Raw genomic sequence first — 18,634 nt, forward strand, 5'->3', positions numbered from 1 at the left:
GTTTTGTTTTGGTAGAATGAACCCTACCTCCTTTTAGAAGTTTAGCTGTTTGCTATATACCTGTCATTTAATCCTCCCAAACTGTATACTTCTCTTAACACTCTTCTGGACAATTTTGTCTCCCAGGAGAGAACTAGCCCATGGGTCCAGTTTCCTAGCATGCAGTCTGGAACTCCTTTTCTTTTCTTTTCTTCTCTTTTCTTTTGCCAGTCCTGGGGCTTGAACTCAGGGCCTGAGCACTGTCCCTGTCTTCTTTTTGCTCAAGGCTAGTACTCTACCACTTGAGCCACAGCACTACTTCTGACTTTTTCTGTATATGTGGTACTGAGGAATCAAACCTAGGACTTCATGCATGCTAGGCAAGCACTCTACCACTAGGCCACATTCCCCAGTAAAGAAACTCAAGGTATATCTGGAAAATACTTAAAGCAAAAATAAAGTAACCTCCTAATCTTGGAGAATGTATAAACTTTGTTCTCAAGGTAACTTGATTATTACTTTGCTAAAATCTGTCATTTGTTGTCTTACCTATCCATCTGCATTACTCCCCAATAATGACTAATTATTCATAGTTCTCTGAACATCTTTGTTTAGCCATTCTTTTTGTTTTTCTGAATCTTTCAATAATTCATTGTGGTTGTTATCTTTTTCCCCCCTCAGTACCAAGGTTTGAACTCAGAGCTTTGCTTGACTTTCTCATTCACATTGGTGAGCAAGGTCATTGGTGCCTTTCACTTGAAGTTCAGTCCAGCCTTTTGCTAGTTAATTGAAGATGGAATCTCACAGACTTCCCTGCCCCAACTGGCTTCAAACTATGATCCTCCAGATCTCATTCTCCTAAGTAGCTAGGATTACAGATGTGAGCCACTGACACTCAGCTCATTTTCTAGTGCTTCCTTTGACCATCCTTACTGTTGTTTTTTAATTTATTTTAATTGGCAAATACTAGTGTCCTATATTTATAGAGTACAGTGGGATATTATTTATGGAGTGCAATGAGATATCTTGGTATCTTGGTCTGTATACACTTAATAGAAAGATTCAATCAAGCCAGGCACTGGTGGCTCAGGCCTGTAATCTTACCTGCTCAGGAGGCTGAGATCTAAGGATCATGGTTCAAAGCCAGCCCAGGCAGGAAAGTCTGTGAGACTCTTTTCTCCAATTTAAAACCAGAAAACCAGAAGTGGTATTGTGACTCGAAGTGGTAGAGTGCTCGCCTTGAGCTGAAGAGCTCAAGGAGAGCACCTGGGCCCAGAGTTTAAGCCCCAAGACCGACCAAAAAAAAAAAAAGAAAGAAAGATTCAGCCAAGTTATCATTTCACCAATTTATCTGTTTTGGTCATGAGAACTAAAAAATTCAGTTGTAGCAACTTTATCATGTAAAACATATTATTGTTAACAGTAATTACTGAAGAGTACAGTAGATCACTAGAATGTACTCCTGTATTCCTCAAGTCTAACTAAAACTTGGTATTCTTTGATCAACATCTTCCCTTTATCAAATGTTCCTGCTCCTTCTCCCTTCTGCTAGTCTAATAACTACTTTTCTTACTCTGTTTATATGAAATTGACCTTTTAGATTCCACAAAAAAACTGAGATCACACAGTATTTGTCTTTCTGTGTTGGCTTATTTTCCCTAGCATAATGTCCTCCAGTTCCAACTAAACAGAATTTTCATTTTAAAGCATATAATACTCCATTGTATGTATATATATTGTGTTTTTGTTATTAATTTCTTGATGAACACAGGTTGCTTTATGTCTTAGATATTGTGAATGAGCATAGTATTGCAAATATCTCTTCACCATACTGATTTCAATTACTTCAGGTATTTTACCCAGAAGTGTGATGGAATACACAGTAATTCTATATTTTGTCTTTTGAGGAAACACCATAATTTTTCAAATGACTTTACTACTAGTAATATAAAAGATTTTTTGCCCTATCAACACTTGTGAGCATAATAATGGCCTGTTTTTTTTTTTTTTTAAGTAATAGCCAATCTAACAGGCCTGAAGCTATCTCATTGTGGTTTTCTTTAGATTTCTCTTGTGATAAGAGTTTTTGAGCAGTTTTTTTCATATATTTGTTGATCATCTCTTTTTTTCAATGTCTGCTTTGGTGGTCTGGTTTGTCTTTTTTCAATGCTAGGGACTAATCTTTGCCACTCAAACCATACGTCTAGCCCCTTTTTTCCATTTCCAAGTTGGAGTTGCACTTTAGGCCTGTGTCTGATCCTCCCACTTTTGCTCCTGTGTCACAAAGGATAACAGGTATATACAACCGTGCTCAGCTATTGGCATTTCCTGTAAATGGGATAACAGGTGCCTACTACTCAGTCTAGCCATGGTTGACTTGGAGTCTCATGAACTTTTATGTCCAAGCTGGCCTCCAACCATGATCTCACAATCTCTGCTTCCGGTGTTAGCTAGGATTATGCACTTGAGCTAAATTGCTCCTTTGGCCTTTTTAAATTGGGCTCTTTGTTATTTTGCTGTTGAATAGGTTGAGATCCTTATATACTTTGGTTACTGATATACTTCGTCAGATATACAGTTTGTAACTCCTTGTTTGAGTAGGCCACTTCTTGCTTTTGGTCTCTGCATGGAATATTAGGTTAGAATGGGGCCTTCAAAAACCCTTTTTGTAGTCCCTAAGAATTTTATAACACTGTGTTCCCTCTTATATTTTACATAACACCCAAAAATTTTCATTAAATAGTTAAATAATTGTAAAGGATTTAACTTCAATCATTTTGTAATAATTCAATTCTTAAATAAGCAGATCAGTCTTTTAATAGGTATCTAAGGAATACAAATAATATACTGATAACTTTTAAAATCATGAACTTGTTACCCTTCAGAGAAACTAAGTAGCAAAAGCACAAGTTCAAATATGTTTCTGATCTTTATTTTTACCTTTTGTCTTGTATGTAAATTTATCTGATTTGGGGAGGGAAAGGGGAAGCACAGTAAAGGTGGGACAAAGGGTGAGCTAATTCAGCAGTGATACTCACTAGACACTATGTTGAAAATGAACTGTACAACTTGGAGGTGAGTGGGGAGGATGGGAAAAACTTGGAGAAAAAGAGGGAGGAGTGCCACTGTTCAAAAAGAAATGTACTCAATACCTGACTTATGTAACTGTAACCCCTCTGTACATCGCCTGTACAGTAAAAACTAAATTTTAAAAAGTACACAAGTGAGATAGGGTTTTGTTGTTGTTTTATTTGTTTATTGTTATTATAAAGGTGCTGTTCAAACAGTTTATGGTTACATGTGTGGTTCCATGTCTAGCATCAAGAAGCACATGTGACAAGATATGAGCTTCAATGGGAGGCCCCACCTCTCTAGCCTTGTTGGATTTCATTGCAGACATTCTGCACATCTCTTAATTTCCTGGTGTCTACTGAAGCTTTTGCTTTACTTTCATAGCTTTTCACATCACCTTCTCTGATCCTGCCACCCACTGCCTGGGTTCACAGGCATTCCTTTGAATCTGGATAGAAGTACCCATGATCTTATAATGCTTGCATTCTGCATGCCAATATTAGCACTATATGGATAATGCCTAGCTCTCCTACCAGCAAAAAATAGAGGTGGGGCCCTTTGGGCATGGCTATAGCAGCCTTTGAGTGCCTGCATGGCTGACCCCATAGGACAGGATTTGTAGGGAGATAATTAACTAGGTGGTCCTGTGTAAGCAAGAACTCACATGGAACTCCTCTCACATGAAAGGTTTATACTTTACATCATTGAGTCTGCAGTGAGTAAAATCTGGCCAGTTACTAAGATATCCTCGAGACATCTTTCTTATTGTCCTGGTACAAAGAGTGTGTGTGTACACGTGTACACATGTGTGTATATACATACATATGTGCCCAAAGCTCAGGTCTTCAAACTTGCTGGCAAGCATTCTACTACTTGAGCAATGCCCCCAGGTTTTGTTTTGTTTTTCGCTCCTTTTTTTTGGGGGGTGGGGGGGGTTGGCTTGTCCTGGGCTTGGACTCAGGGCCTGAGCACTGTCCCTGGCCTCTCTTTGCTCAAGGCTAGCACTCTGCCACTTGAGCCACAGCGCCACTTCTGGCCATTTTCCATATATGTGGTGCTGGGGAATTGAACCCAGGGCTTCATGTATAGGAGGCAAGCACTCTTGCCACTAGGCCATATTCCCAGCCCTTCGCTCCTTGTTTTTCAAAGAGATTGTAGTGCTTTGTGCAATCTAACCTTAAACTGTGATCATCCCATAGTCATCCTGTAACATGTAAGAATGGGCATGTGCCACCATGCCTGCTTATCTTTTGTTTTGTTTTGTTTTTGTGGGGGTTTTTTGTTTTTTGGATTTATTGTTTGGGCTTTGTTTAATTTCAGTTTTTGAGACAAGGTCTTGCTATGTAGCCCAGGTTGATCTGAAACTCCATAAAATCCATACTGCCCTCAGATTCTCTTGCCTCAGCCTCCTGATGTTGAGATTACAATCATCACTATACTTGCCTCTTGTTTTCTTTTCTGTGTGTACATGTGCACTTGGGCTGGTCCTGGGGCTTGAAGTCAGGGCCTGGGTGCTGTCTAAGAACTTTTGTGCTCAAGGCTCACCTTTCTACCACTTGAGTAACAACAGCTCCAATTATGCTTTTTTGTGATTATTTGGAGATAAGAATCTCATGGACTTTCCTGCCTGTGTTCCTCTTGTTAAACAACAATCCTCAGACATCAGCATTATGAATAGCTAGGACTACAGGTGTGAGTCACCAGCACCTAGCTGTTTTTTATTATGATTACTATCAAAGGAGTTGCCATTTAACAAAGCAGTTTATGAATATACTGCATCTTGATCAGTGTTACTCCTTTCAACATTCTCTCTTCAGCAGCCATACCTTTCTTGGATCCAACTTTACACATACCTTTTTTAGCCAGACTAGTTTTCAAATTTTTCATCTGTGTCCTTCCTAATCCCCGTTATTTTCAAGTTCAAAACAACTGGTGCATAGTGTTTTTTTGTTATGACTCAAAACAGCCATGGTCATTTCTCTCATGGTTACCTGTTAATGAAAATTGGTTCCATTCCTACACTGAAAAGCTAAATGCACTCTTTAACAGAAAGTGTTTTTGATGGTGGGTAAAGTAGTTTTAGATGGAGCTTTGATTTTAAAAATAAGATTTCTCCTTTCCTGGATTTTGGTCTCAGTCTTTCATATGTTATTTACAGAATGAATAACCAGGAAGCATGATTTCACATTGGCAAAATAGAACATCTTCAAGTTAAAATGATGTCTTCCTTAACCTGACTTCAACTTCTCCAACTTGGGGCAGACTATTTCTCTTCTGTGCTATTATAGTCCTTTTTGAAAGATCAAGTCTTGCCTTATATTAATGATATATAAATTTTATTAGACCAACTATACTGTTTGTGTGTTGAAGGCAATAATTCTTTCTTTGCCTTATATCTGTTACTAGAAGAATCTTGCACAATGCCTTGTACATAGCAGCTCAGATGATTGATACTAAAATAATATAGTTGGGGCTGGGGATGTAGCCCAGTGGCAAGAGTGCCTGCCTCGGATACACGAGGCCCTAGGTTCAATTCCCCAGCACCACATATACAGAAAACGGCCAGAAGCGGCGCTGTGGCTCAAGTGGCAGAGTGCTAGCCTTGAGCGGGAAGAAGCCAGGGACAGTGCTCAGGCCCTGAGTCCAAGGCCCAGGACTGGCCAAAAAAAAAAATAAAAAAATAATAATAATAATATAATTAAGCCAATTAGCTTTTGTTTTTTGATGGTTGCTCTGACCTTCTAGTTTAGCTGGGCACTGGTAATGCTAACTACTCAAGAAGTTGAGATCGAAGGATCATGGTTTGAAGTACCACAATCTTCCTGGGAAGAAAAATCTCTGAGATTCCAATTAACCAGCAAAAAAGCCAGAAGTGAGGCTGGGGATGTGGCTTAGTGGTAGAGTGTTTGTCTAGCATGCATGAAGCCCTGGGTTTGATTCCTCAGTACCACATAAACAGAAAAAGCCAGAAGTGGAAGAAGAAGGCGAAGGAGGGGGAGGGGGAGGGGGGAGGAGGGAGGAGGGAGGAGGGAAGAAGAAGCAGCCAGAAGTGGTATGGTTCAAGTGGTAGAGTGACAACCTGGAATGAAAAAGCTAAGCAAGAGCTCCAGACCCTGAGTTCATCAGAGGCTCAGTATGGTACTCCCCCAAAATATATTTGTATGTATGTAAGTATGTGTATATATATATATATACACGTGTATATACATATGCATATATATATATATATTAGTGTGTATCTATGCATATAGTTTAACATGTTTGTAGTGGCTTAAGCCTGTGTAATAATCCTGGCTACTTAGGAGGGCAGAGATCCAGGATTGTGGTTTCAAGCTAGCACTATCATAAAAGTTTATAACCAGTGGTTGGGTTCAGTAACACACATCTGTCATCCTAACAAGTAATAAGCAGGAATATCGAATTTTAGGCCAGCCTGATCATAAAGTCAGACCCTGCCTCAAAAATAGCCAATGCCAAAAAGAAGCTAGAGTTGTGGCTTAGTGGTAGAATTCTACATAGCAATTGCAAATCACTGAGTTCAAGCCCCAGTGCTGCCAAAATAAAATAATACTGCTTTAATTTTTGGAACTCAAAATATATTCTTCTTTACCTATTCACAAGATTGAGTCCATATTACTGAAGTAAACTGCCCAAAATTGAGAAAAAAGAAAGATTTAGTCCATATATGAGAAAGCTTTGTTATAGCATTCCAAAACACTGATTTTTTTTTTTTTTTGAGTCAAGGATCCTTTTGAAAATCTGGTTGAAGATATTCCTGCCTCTTCCCCAAACCCAGAAAAAATGCACATCATCAAAAGGATAATTGTGAATACTATTTTAGAAAGTTCATAGACTTCATGTTAAGAGCATCTGTATTTAGTCTTTCCTTGCCTATCGAGTGAAGTCAAATTAAAGATTAAGTAAATGAGCACATGCAGTTATACTTCAGATAGTGCTGGACACATAATGTGCCTCCCAGTTTTTGTTCCCAGTCCTTAATTCTACTGCCTTATAAAACATTTCTGAATCATAATACCTTCTTTAATCTTTTCTTTAAGAAAATTGCTTTAGGGGCTGGAAGAGTGCTTGCCTTGCATGCATGAAGCCCTGGGTTTGATTTCTCAGCACTACATAAACAGAAAAAGCTGGAAGTGGCCATGTGGCTTAAGTGGTAGAGTGCTAGTAGCCTTGAGCAAAAAGAAGCCAGGGACAGTGCTCAGGCCCTGAGTCCAAGTCCAAGGACTGGCAAAAAAAAAAAAAAAAAAAAAAGTTGCTTTAGGGGCAGGGGATGTGGCTTAGCATGCATGTGGCTTAGCCTAGCATGCATGAAGCCCTGGGTTCAATTCCTCAGCACCACATAAACAGAAAAGGCCAGAAGTGGCGCTGTGACTCAAGTGGTAGAGTGCTAGCCTTGAGCAAATGAAAGCCAGGGACAGTGCTCAGGACCTGAGTTCAAGCCCTAGGACTTGGCAAAAAGAAAATTGCTGTATGTATATATATACACATACATATATACGTACATACACATACATACATATATACACATATATATGTATAAATATATATGTATAAAGCTGAGTAGCAGTTTATTCTGTTAGCCTGTAAGACACGTTGGAAGCTACATCTTGATCTTTTGGTACCCTTCTATAGACATAGTAAATAAGGTACCCCAAACTCCCCCCTTACTGTGATACTCTAATTGAAAAATCTGTCAGAGAAAATGTGTACTAATGAGTTTATAAAAGTAATTAGAGTAAAGGTATAAGAAAGCCTACAGTATTGATTGGGTATACTAGTGTAACTTGTTAAAGCAGAGGTGGTTTTTGTCTTTTATAACCATAGTTACTAAACTTGACATTGGGTCTACTCTACTACAAATCTATAATTATAGTTGCCTGGAACTTGTCTTATTGGATGTTGAATATATATCTAGTACAAATCTGTTCTTCATGTAAATTCTTTTTTTAAAAAATCAGATCCTATTATTTTAGCAGCAAAGAGGTTTTGTTAAAATTTTGTTTTATCCTGTGAGCCTAACACTTTATTTTTTATTCTAATTAGGGAAGAAGACAAAAATATATTTGATTACTGCAGGGAAAACAATATTGACCATATAACCAAAGCCATCAAATCGAAAAATGTGGAAGTGAATATGAGAGATGAAGAGGTATGAAATCATGCTCTATTATTTTGATTTCTGATAAATGCTACATCCTTGTAGGTTATAAAAATACACTAGTTTCTTTTGTCCTATAGTTTGTTGTTCCTCCCCAGTCACTTTTTCTAAATGGTAAATCCTTGAACTATAACCCAAAATACATTATAGTGGAAAGTATATTAGAATATCTGTATGAGATAATGTCACTCATTGAAGATACTTTGTGCATCTATATCTAACTCATTTCTGCCTATGTTGTAAAATTACCAGCTAAAACTTGACCACAATGAAATAACTTCATTTTGGGGGTGGGCAGGGGTACTAGAATTTGAACTCAGGAGCTCATGCTCCTGAGGCCGGTCCTCTACCACCAAGCCATACCTCCAGTGTTTTTTGTTTGCCCTGATTGTTTTGAAATATGAACGCACTTTTTGCCTGTACCTGTGCCTGCACTCAAATACACTGGAGCTTTCCTGCCATATGTGAGATGACAGGCATATACCACCACACCCAGCTTATTAAGTAATATCATATCTTCTTCTCTTGCCTGGATTTCCTTATTTCTAGATCACATATCCTTGTCTTGCAGTGTTTACTTCTCTATTTTGATGGAGTATCTTTCTTTCTTACTGTTTATTTCCTTGTTTGGGAGGGACCATCTCCTCTAGTAGCTTTCTGAAAATGGTAAATGTTTTGAGATCTTTGTTGAAAAATCTTTGTCAGAGTTCTTGGCACATGCCATATATTCACTAAATGTTTAATTAATCAATGAATAAATAGAAAAAGTGTAGTATAATAGTAAAGGACTGGAGTACATGAATTCAAGTCCAAACACAATTACTTCCTGTGTGACCTTTATCAAGTTTACTCTGTGTCTCAGTTCCCTAATATGTCAGTGGAGGCAATAATAGTACTTCAGGATCATTTTGGGGATAAATGAGTTAATATATACAAATCATACATGAATTATACATGCACAATAAGCAATTGTTAAATTTCAGTTTCTTTGGTTATTCTTTTTTTAAGTATTTTATTATCTTTAAGTAGTTGTGCAAAGGAGTTGCCATTTGTCAGTTATGATTATTAATATGAATGAAATAATGATAATATACTGAAGAAAGTCCCTTTTCAAGGTCTGGTTTTTCACTGGCAAGTATCAGGAAGGTACTGTGTGATCCCTAATTATATTGATATATATGACTTTTAAGTAACAAAAGCTTTACAAAGCATGTTTTATATTTTAGAGAGCACTTTTACTTACTACTCTGTTATTTTCACAATAAGCCTTTAAAGTAGATAGTATTCTCATTTTACAGATGAGAGCTAAAATTCAGATATATACATCTACTTCCTCAAACACATATATAAGTATATGTCTGCCAAGTGTAAGTCAAGTCTGGTAGAGTATTTTGGCCAGTAGATTTAAGAAGGAAAAAGCAAGACTAAAGAAGGAGGATTAGCACTTTTCATATGCTTTTATTATGCTCTAGTTTGTAACTTTTCTTTCATAAAATTGTCCTAAAAGTCAAATCATATGCAACCTCTACAAAGTTCCTCTGATAGTAGTAGTAAGGATGTAATAAGTTTCGAGAACACAAATAGCTTACAGTAAATAGCACCATTTTTAAAAATAAAAAGAGCACTTACAAAATTTATTGTTCCTAGCATTAAGTACTTCGATGTAGTACTGCTTCCCAGATCTTCCACTTTGTTGCCCATGCAGCTACTTTTACCCACAGCCTGCCAGAACATTGTGTTTCCATGAACAGATGAAGTACTTACACATTCATAGACTGAGACGCCAAGAATTCAGTTGGGTTCTCTTTCTGCTCCAAGCAGATTTCTGCCCTCTCAGCCATGACAACTTGGGCTAGGCTTTGAATACTGATGGCAAGCCCTTTTATTATTAATCAGGCATTTGTATGAATTAATTTAAGAACATAAGGGAAATAGGAGCTTAAAATTAGAATCAAACTTTACATCCTAAATAAAAATAAATGATACTGCTCCATGACATTTAAAGCTTTAGCAAATAATTCGGTAAGTCTTGATGATGAACTGAAACTATATAGCCTCAAAAGTAAATTTCTCGTTAAATATTTTTAGTTTTTTATGAATAGAATGGCATTTCCTTTTATGAGTTAGGTAATAGTTTTAGTTTTCAAAGACATTCAGTTCTTTATGTTTGTCTGATATTCAAACTTAAGATACTCCATAATAATTGCATTGTTTCTTGAGATAATATGTTTTTGTTTAATGTGTTTCTCCAGAAAATGTAGCTTTACTTTGCTCTTATGTGACTAAAACTTACATTTATTGTACCTAAAATTTGCTGTGAGCACATAAAGCAATTAACATTTATTACAGTCAGAAAATAATAAAAATGCATAATGTACAATAATTTCTTATACTAAATTATAAGTTTATAATTCAGAAATGATTTTGCATGAAATACAGATATTTAGATCTAATAATGTTTATAACATGAAAAAATAATGAAAATGCTTTTAAAGAACATTTATTATCTAATAAATAGCAAACTTATTACACATAAATATAATTGTGTGTACATGTTTTATTCATTGAAGTTGTATTTGCTGATAATATAGTAAAGTCTGTAATTCTCTTTTTATTCCAGTCCTGGTAATCAAATCCAGGGCCTTTTTTATACTACAAATATGATCTACCACCTTATTTTGCATAAGAGAAAAAAGTTTTATAGTTACACTTACTATTCAGAAACTTATTTATATATCAGATGATTCAAGGCGCACAGCAACATGGTGTGATATGTAAATTACATCTCTTGTTATACTTTTTTTTTTTTTTTTGGCCAGTCCTGGGCCTTGGACTCAGGGCCTGAGCACTGTCCCTGGCTTCTTCCCGCTCAAGGCTAGCACTCTGCCACTTGAGCCACAGTGCCGCTTCTGGCCATTTTCTGTATATGTGGTGCTGGGGAATCGAACCTAGGGCCTCATGTATCCGAGGCAGGCACTCTTGCCACTAGGCTATATCCCCAGCCCCTCTTGTTATACTTTTAACCATTTGCCTATGCTTGAAAATTTGAGGTAGAGAATATGAAAAGTAAAGACAAAGATCTTAAAGCCTATTTTTAAAATGTTGGTTCAATGCTTATCTTTGAGTCATATTACTACAGCTCTTTATAGATCACAAGTATTTGCAATTTACTCCCCCCTCTCCCAAAAAACATTTCTTTTTTTCCCCCCAGATTTATGACTTGAACTCAGGACTTTACACTTGGCTAGGCAGGTGCTCTACCACTTGAATCATTCAGCCATCCCTCTTTGATATTTTTAAGTTATTTTTCTACAGGAAATTGAATCTTGGGTACCTGCAAAAATAATAAATAATTATCTCAATGCAAATTTCCAACCAGAGTATTCATACACAATTAATTGGTTTTCTGTGAATACACTCCTTTCACTGAGCTGCTGCTTAGTTATGATTGTTCATTTCTAATTTTTTTTCTGTTTGTTTTGTTTTGTTTGTGCCAGTCTTGGTTCAGGGCCTGGGTGCTATCCTTGGTCTTTTTTACTTAAGGCTAGTGCTCTACCACTTGAGCCACAGTCCCACTTTTGGCTTTTTCAGCGCTTAATTGGAGATGAGAGTCTCAAAGTCTCATGGACTTGATTCCTCGCCTGGCTTCAAACTGCAGTCCTCAGATCTCAGCCTCTTGAGTAGCTAGGATTTCAGGCATGAGCCACCAGTGCTCAGCTCATTTCTGTTAAAGCAATAATTATTATCATTTAACTGTTTTCCATATGTTTATTAATTCAGATATTTGAGAAAGAGATCATCTTCCTCTTGACTATTTTTCTTGTTTTGTTTTCAATCTCCAGCTCATGATTTTGGACTTTAGAAACTATTTGAAAACTGGTGAAACAGTATTAAGCAGAGAAGCAAGAGATTTATGAGTCAGGGTCAGTATACAAAGGCTAAAATTTATGCTTTTATTGAAGATTTGAGAAACAAAGAAAAAATCAACTTTAAATGTTAAATAATTGGTATTTTGTTTGAGTAGGTAATAGGTAGAACATTAATTTGAAGAAATTGTGTTTATTCACCAATTATCTAGAAATATATTACAAACTGTCTATCTTCATGTGTCTTGATGCAGACAAGACCATTTTAAAAAATCACTGGCCATACTTTACATTGGAAAAAAAATAATCTGGGGCTGGGGATATAGCCTAGTGGCAAGAGTGCCTGCCTCGGATACACGAGGCCCTAGGTTCGATTCCCCAGCACCACATATACAGAAAACGGCCAGAAGCGGCGCTGTGGCTCAAGTGGCAGAGTGCTAGCCTTGAGCGGGAAGAAGCCAGGGACAGTGCTCAGGCCCTGAGTCCAAGGCCCAAGACTGGCCAAAAAAAATAAATAAATAAAATAAAAAATAATAATAATAATCTGTAGTCATACTTTACATCAGAAACTCATACTTAATACATAAACAGAAGATGGTAAAAATAGTTTAAATCTTATCACCATGACAACTTTTTGTTTTCTTAATTATAGATTTATAATTTTAATCATTTTAAGTGCAGTTCTGTGGCAGTAAGAATATTAGAGCTGTTAGACAACCTTTACCATCATCCATCTTCAGAAGGTTTTCAGCTTCCTCATCTGTAACTCAGTATATGTTTAACATTACTTTTTTTCCTTTTCAATGCTCCCTGGTGTTTTGGTGAATTAGGCTGCTTACATACTTTATATCATTGGATTCATATTGTACTTGCCCTTTTTTTTTTTTGCGGTCCTGAGACTTGAACTCAAGGCCTGGGCATGGCCCCTAAGCTTTTTCTCTCAAGGCTAGCACTCTACCACTTGAGCCACAGCTCGACTTCCAGCTTTTTATTGTTAATTGGAGGTAAGAGTCTCACAGACTTTCCTGCCAGAATTGTTCATTGGAGGTAAGAGTCTTACAGACTCCTATCCAGGCTTGCTTTGAACCACAGTCCTTAGATCTCACTCTCCTGAGGAGCTAAGATTATAGGTATGAGCCATCAGTGCCCAGCTGTATTTATCTTTTTGACTGGCTTATTTCACTAACGTCTTCAAGGTTAATTATGTACAAGCCTATATCATAATTTTCTTCCCTTTCATAATTAATGTCCTCTGTATTTATCACATTTTGTTTGTTCAGATATCTATTGTTGAATACTTGGCTTTCTTTTTTTTTTTTTACCTTTTTTTTTCCCCAAAAAATTTTATTGGGGGAAAACTACAAAACATTTACAGTACAATGTTTACAGTCACAATTTGTAGTGAACTAATTCCCCAAAATATATTACAACTCAAGTTGACTTATCTTGTTACATTCAAAACCTACTTCTGTCAAAGTAGTCCAGAGAATACATACATAATAGTGCTCCAACTGTACCTACAAACCTAAGCTACTGCTCATTCATCTGCTGTCCAGGAAAGCTTCAGACATTCTTGCCTTTCTACATGGAAAAAAAAAAGAAACTGTCCAAGTTTTGGAATTTTCTGTTATGAAACAAGGCATTTTCATGTTCTGCAAACACCATAGCACTATGAGGTGGCCTCTCTATAGCTATATAGGAATACTTGGCTTTCTTTCTTACCTTTTGACTTACAAATAATGAGTCTATCAACATGAGTATATATGTTTTGATTTGATTTTCAACAATGGATTTAGAAAAATGTTATACATTCTCATCACCTACACTCTGTCACTAACATTTTACTGTTTTTCAGACCATTTCTGTATCCATCCATCAATATGTCTGTCTGATGGTTGATGCCCTTTAGAGTACATCAGCTCTAAATAAACAAGATTACAACATAACACTTCTTTCTAGTTACTTCAGTATGCATATAATTAATTATAATTCCGGATTCTGTTAGTGTTTTGTTTAAAATTACATATGTTGTGTTTATGAAATGTACAAATCTTAAATCCATCCAATTAATTTTGATAAAGGCATATACCTATGTAAGCATACTCCTGACTAGATATAAAACACTACCATAACCCCATAAAGTTATCTCATATTCCTCCTAAGACAGTCCTTTCTCCTTATTTCAAAAAAAAACACAACTTCTAAGCCAGGAGCTGGGTGTCAGTGGCTCACACCTGTAATCGTAACTGCTCAGGAGACTGAGGTCTTGACAGTAAAATTTGAAGCCAATCTGAGCAGAAAAATACACAAGATTTCATCTCCAAAGTAACCAGCAAAAATCCAGAATCCAGGCTGGAGGTATGCCTCAGAGTCAAAAGCATGCAGGCAGAGCAAATGAGAGGCCCTGAGTTCAAACCTTGGTACTTGGGGGAGTGGGAGAGAGGGAAAGGAACCCTCTGTTGAAATTTTCTTTACTTTAAATTAGTTGTAGATCTTTTCTTTTCTTTTCTTTCTTTTTTTTTTTTTTTTGCCAGTCCTGGGAATTGAACTCAGTGCCTAGACACTGTCCCTGAGCTTCTTTAGCTCAAGTCTAGCACTCTACCACGAGTCACAGTGCCACTTCCAGCTTTTTCTGTGTATATGGTACTGAGGAATCAAACCCAGACCTTCATATATGCTTAGCAAGCACTCTGCCACTAAGCCATATTCCCAGCCCCTAGTTGTAGATCTTTTTGTTAAGTTGGTATGCATATAGATACTGTTCTGTCCAAAGTTAGTTTTGTTCAGCATAATAGTTTTGAGATTTATCCGGGTTGTTGTAGCTTATTGCTAAGTAGTGTTCCATAATATTGAGTATACCACTATTTATCCATTGCCTTATGATGGATATTCTGATTTTGGTTTATCTGAGACTTCCTACTATTATTATTTGGCATTATTACCTAATTTATGCATGATTAGGAAATATCTCCCTTGCTTATTTCTTCACACTTAAGTCACTAACATTATATTTTAGTAAGTGCTTATAGAGAGATTTTTTTTAAGTGTACTTAAAAAGTGTTCTCTATTTTGTGAAAGCTTTGCACATCCTTCCTCCTTACCCTAGGTCTTAGCCAGTGAAAGAAATCAAATAGTTTCTGATTTCATTATTCAGTTTGTTCAATTTCAGCTCTGGGGATTGAACTCAAGACCCACATGCATGCTAGGCAAGTGTTCTACCACTGATACATACCTCCAGCCCCTGGTTTTCTTTTTTTTTTTTTTTTTTTTGGCCAGTCCTGGGCCTTGGACTCCGGGCCTGAGCACTGTCCCTGGCTTCTTCCCGCTCAAGGCTAGCACTCCGCCACTTGAGCCACAGCGCCGCTTCTGGCCGTTTTCTGTATATGTGGTGCTGGGGAATCGAACCTAGGGCCTCGTGTATCCGAGGCAGGCACTCTTGCCACTAGGCTATATCCCCAGCCCCCTGGTTTTCTTTTTTAATACTAGTAAATAAATTATCCTCAAGAAACAGTGGCTCTTATTTATATCTTAAGATAGTAAACTATTTCCCAATCTTCCTCCTTTCTGAGTTTCACTATGAAGAATAGAAATAGAAAGTATTGTATGATTTCTGGTGGTTGTGGGTAGGAAAATTCCCACTGTGGCCTACTATCTGCAGCAGCTGCAAAAAATTCAAGCTAGGGATAGAATAGAGAAAACAGACACATTATAGGTTATTGGTAACTGAAGTCAATCTTTATTGCAGTTGTAAATGGAAATGCAGTTTTTGCTGAGGGAAATTTACGTCACTTATTTGTGATATTTTATATATTAATTAGACTGCACCATATCACAGATCTTTGATAAAATAACAAAAGTGACAACTATCAGAAATTTAAACGTAACAACTTTGCCATATTTTTATTTACTATGTATATGGGACATATGCTTTGTATCTGATCTCAAATACCATAAAAACATCAAAACTCACTTTATAATAGAAAGTCTTTTTACTGTGATATCAAGGAGAAAATCTGATTTTTAAAAAATTCAACATAGCTTAAAGACAAGTATTCGGATATCAAAAAAGCATTTAAAATATTAAGATCCACTCTCTGTTTTCTTGAAGGCATGAAAGTAATATCACTTAATAGGTTAGTTGCTTCTATGCACTTTCAAAGCACTTTAGAGTCATTTGTCTGTCTGAGGTAGGACATAATTAATATTATTGGCTAATAGATGAGAGCTGCCCTACCCTGTTCCTGTATTTTACTGTATTTGCGTTCTAGAATTTATCTTGAGCTCTCCAAGTAGTGCCTTTCAATGGCCTTACACCTCTACACACCATCTCCTAAGTACTTCTGGCATATTTTTCCAGAAGGGCTTTAAAAACTAGAAACAAGAACTGCCTTGTTTTGTAGTCACAGTACAAATATATTTAACTTGAAAAATTCATTAGGCATTATATGTCTCACAGAAAATGATTGTATATTCAATTAGGTAAAATATTTCACAAATGGATAAAATTTTTAAGCAAATATAGTTTTACTGGTTTATATCTAATTCATTGTTTTCTTCTAGGGAAGATTATAGAATTCTACACCTAAAATTATTTAGTAACTTCATTGTATTGGTCTAGATATGTTTACACTTAACAAAGAGAAAGGAAAGAAACCTAGGTGTTTATAATTTGTTACGAGAGTAACACCTCTTTCAGTCCTAAGGCCTGGTCCTGGGTTGAAGCCTAAGGCTAAGGTTTGAGGCTTAAGGTTTGGGCCTAGGTTGATTGCTGCTTATTAGTTGACCAGTGATCATAATTTGAAGAAAAGTCTAAACTAGTGGTATACTAGTATAGACTGTGCTAGTCATTTAAATACAGAACACCATGAAGGTAAAAATTCCACAGCCCAAATTTGTTTTATCTTTATTTACATGTGTATTTAATCCAGTTCTTATTTTTGAACTTTTTAATACTGCACAAAGTACTAAATCATTAAGTGTTCTTAATGTAGGTATCTTCAGCACTTCTATAGAAAGTCATTGTCAGAATTTATTCTAATTCAAGGTTAATTAGTGTACCATTAAAATAATGTGTTACAAAAATTAATTACATTGCAGGTCAAAATACCTGTTAAAAAGCATAGTGTAAATGTCGGAGAGCATGCCATCCTTCTTAAAACATTGCTGTATGTGTGCCACCTTCTGGGAAAATATATCCAAAGTGAAAATCACTACTAAGGTCCAGTCATAGGTGTTTCCTCTAAAGTAAAATTTTGGCACCACATATGACAAATATAAAATATAACTACCATTAACAGTGAAATGTGTTGCTTATCTGCTTTCCCATTGAAACAGCTAATGATTTATATTTTAGCATTAGTTGATTTAACCCTTTTGGATAAAATCTAAGAAAAAAATCAAGAACCTAGCTGAGAAGTAGACATTATCTGTACATTTTATGGTAAAAGTATTAGATATATTAATGTTTTGTTTTCCTACTCACTACTAGGTAGTAACCTATGTAAATATATCACAGATCATCTTAACGATGTAGTAATATTTGTTAATTGCTTAAGTTAGTAGCATAAAATTTACACTGAAAATTGGAATTTAAAATATTTTGAAATTTTACTTGGTTTTATTAGTGTAAGAACTATGAACTGATTACACTGAACTATAGGATGCTTTTATACATTGATATTCATTCAAAAAGTCTAATTAAAATGCCCATCTTGAGGATTTTTTAGTTAGTGCCCTAGTGACAGCAGGTCAGTAGACATTACAGCTATAAGAAATACTGCTCTAGTACTAACCAACATATATGTATATTAAAAGTCCAGTTTTCAAGTATGTATATATTTATATATATATGAGAATATGGATGTTTCCTCTTTTTAAAAAAAGTTTGTGGGGGCTGGCTGGAAATATGCCTTGTGGTAGAATGCTTTCCTCATATACATGAAGCCCTGGGTTTGATTCCTCAGCACCACATATATAGAAAAAAAAGCCGGAAGTGGCACTGTGGCTCAAGTGGTAGAGTGCTAGCCTTGAGCCAAAAGAAGCCAAGGACAATGCTCAGGCCCTGAGTTCAAGCCCCAGGACTGGCAAAAAGAAACCAAAAAAAACCCAAAAAACCCAACAACAATTAAAAAAAAAAAGTTTGTAGGCCTTGAGTCAGGCATAAAAAGTAATTTTGTGTGATGACTCACACCTGTAATCCTAGCTACTCAGGAGGCTGAGACCTGAGGATCATGGTTCAAAGCCAGCCCAGACAAAAGTCTCCATAAGACTCTTTTTTTTTTCATAAGACTCTTATCTCCAATTAACCACTCAAAAATCAGAAGTGGCACTGTGGCTCCAAATGGTAGAGCACTAACCTTAAGCACATAGAGGCTCAGGAACAGCCCTAAGTTGAAGCCTTATAACTGACAATAATAATAATTTTGCTTCTATAGCAAATTATGAATTATTTGCCCACATTTCCAAATTTTGTTTCCTTCCTTTTTAGGATTTTATATTAGCCTACTAGAAAAATAGATATTCACAGGTAAATGAAAGCAAA

The 18,634-nt window shown here is 36.3% G+C and overlaps 1 protein-coding gene across 1 annotated transcript in view; it reads left to right on the top strand.

Annotated features, from left to right (window-relative positions):
- Positions 1-18,634, top strand: part of Acbd6 (acyl-CoA binding domain containing 6) — a 155,969-nt gene that overhangs the window by 81,460 nt on the left and 55,875 nt on the right. The window contains exon 5 of the mRNA XM_048356489.1: positions 8,113-8,218. Coding sequence (XP_048212446.1) covers positions 8,113-8,218 — 106 coding nt within the window. The remainder of the gene's footprint in view (positions 1-8,112; positions 8,219-18,634) is intronic.

This window comes from Perognathus longimembris, chromosome 11 (assembly GCF_023159225.1).
Source record: "Perognathus longimembris pacificus isolate PPM17 chromosome 11, ASM2315922v1, whole genome shotgun sequence".
NCBI classification, from domain to species: domain Eukaryota; kingdom Metazoa; phylum Chordata; class Mammalia; order Rodentia; family Heteromyidae; genus Perognathus; species Perognathus longimembris.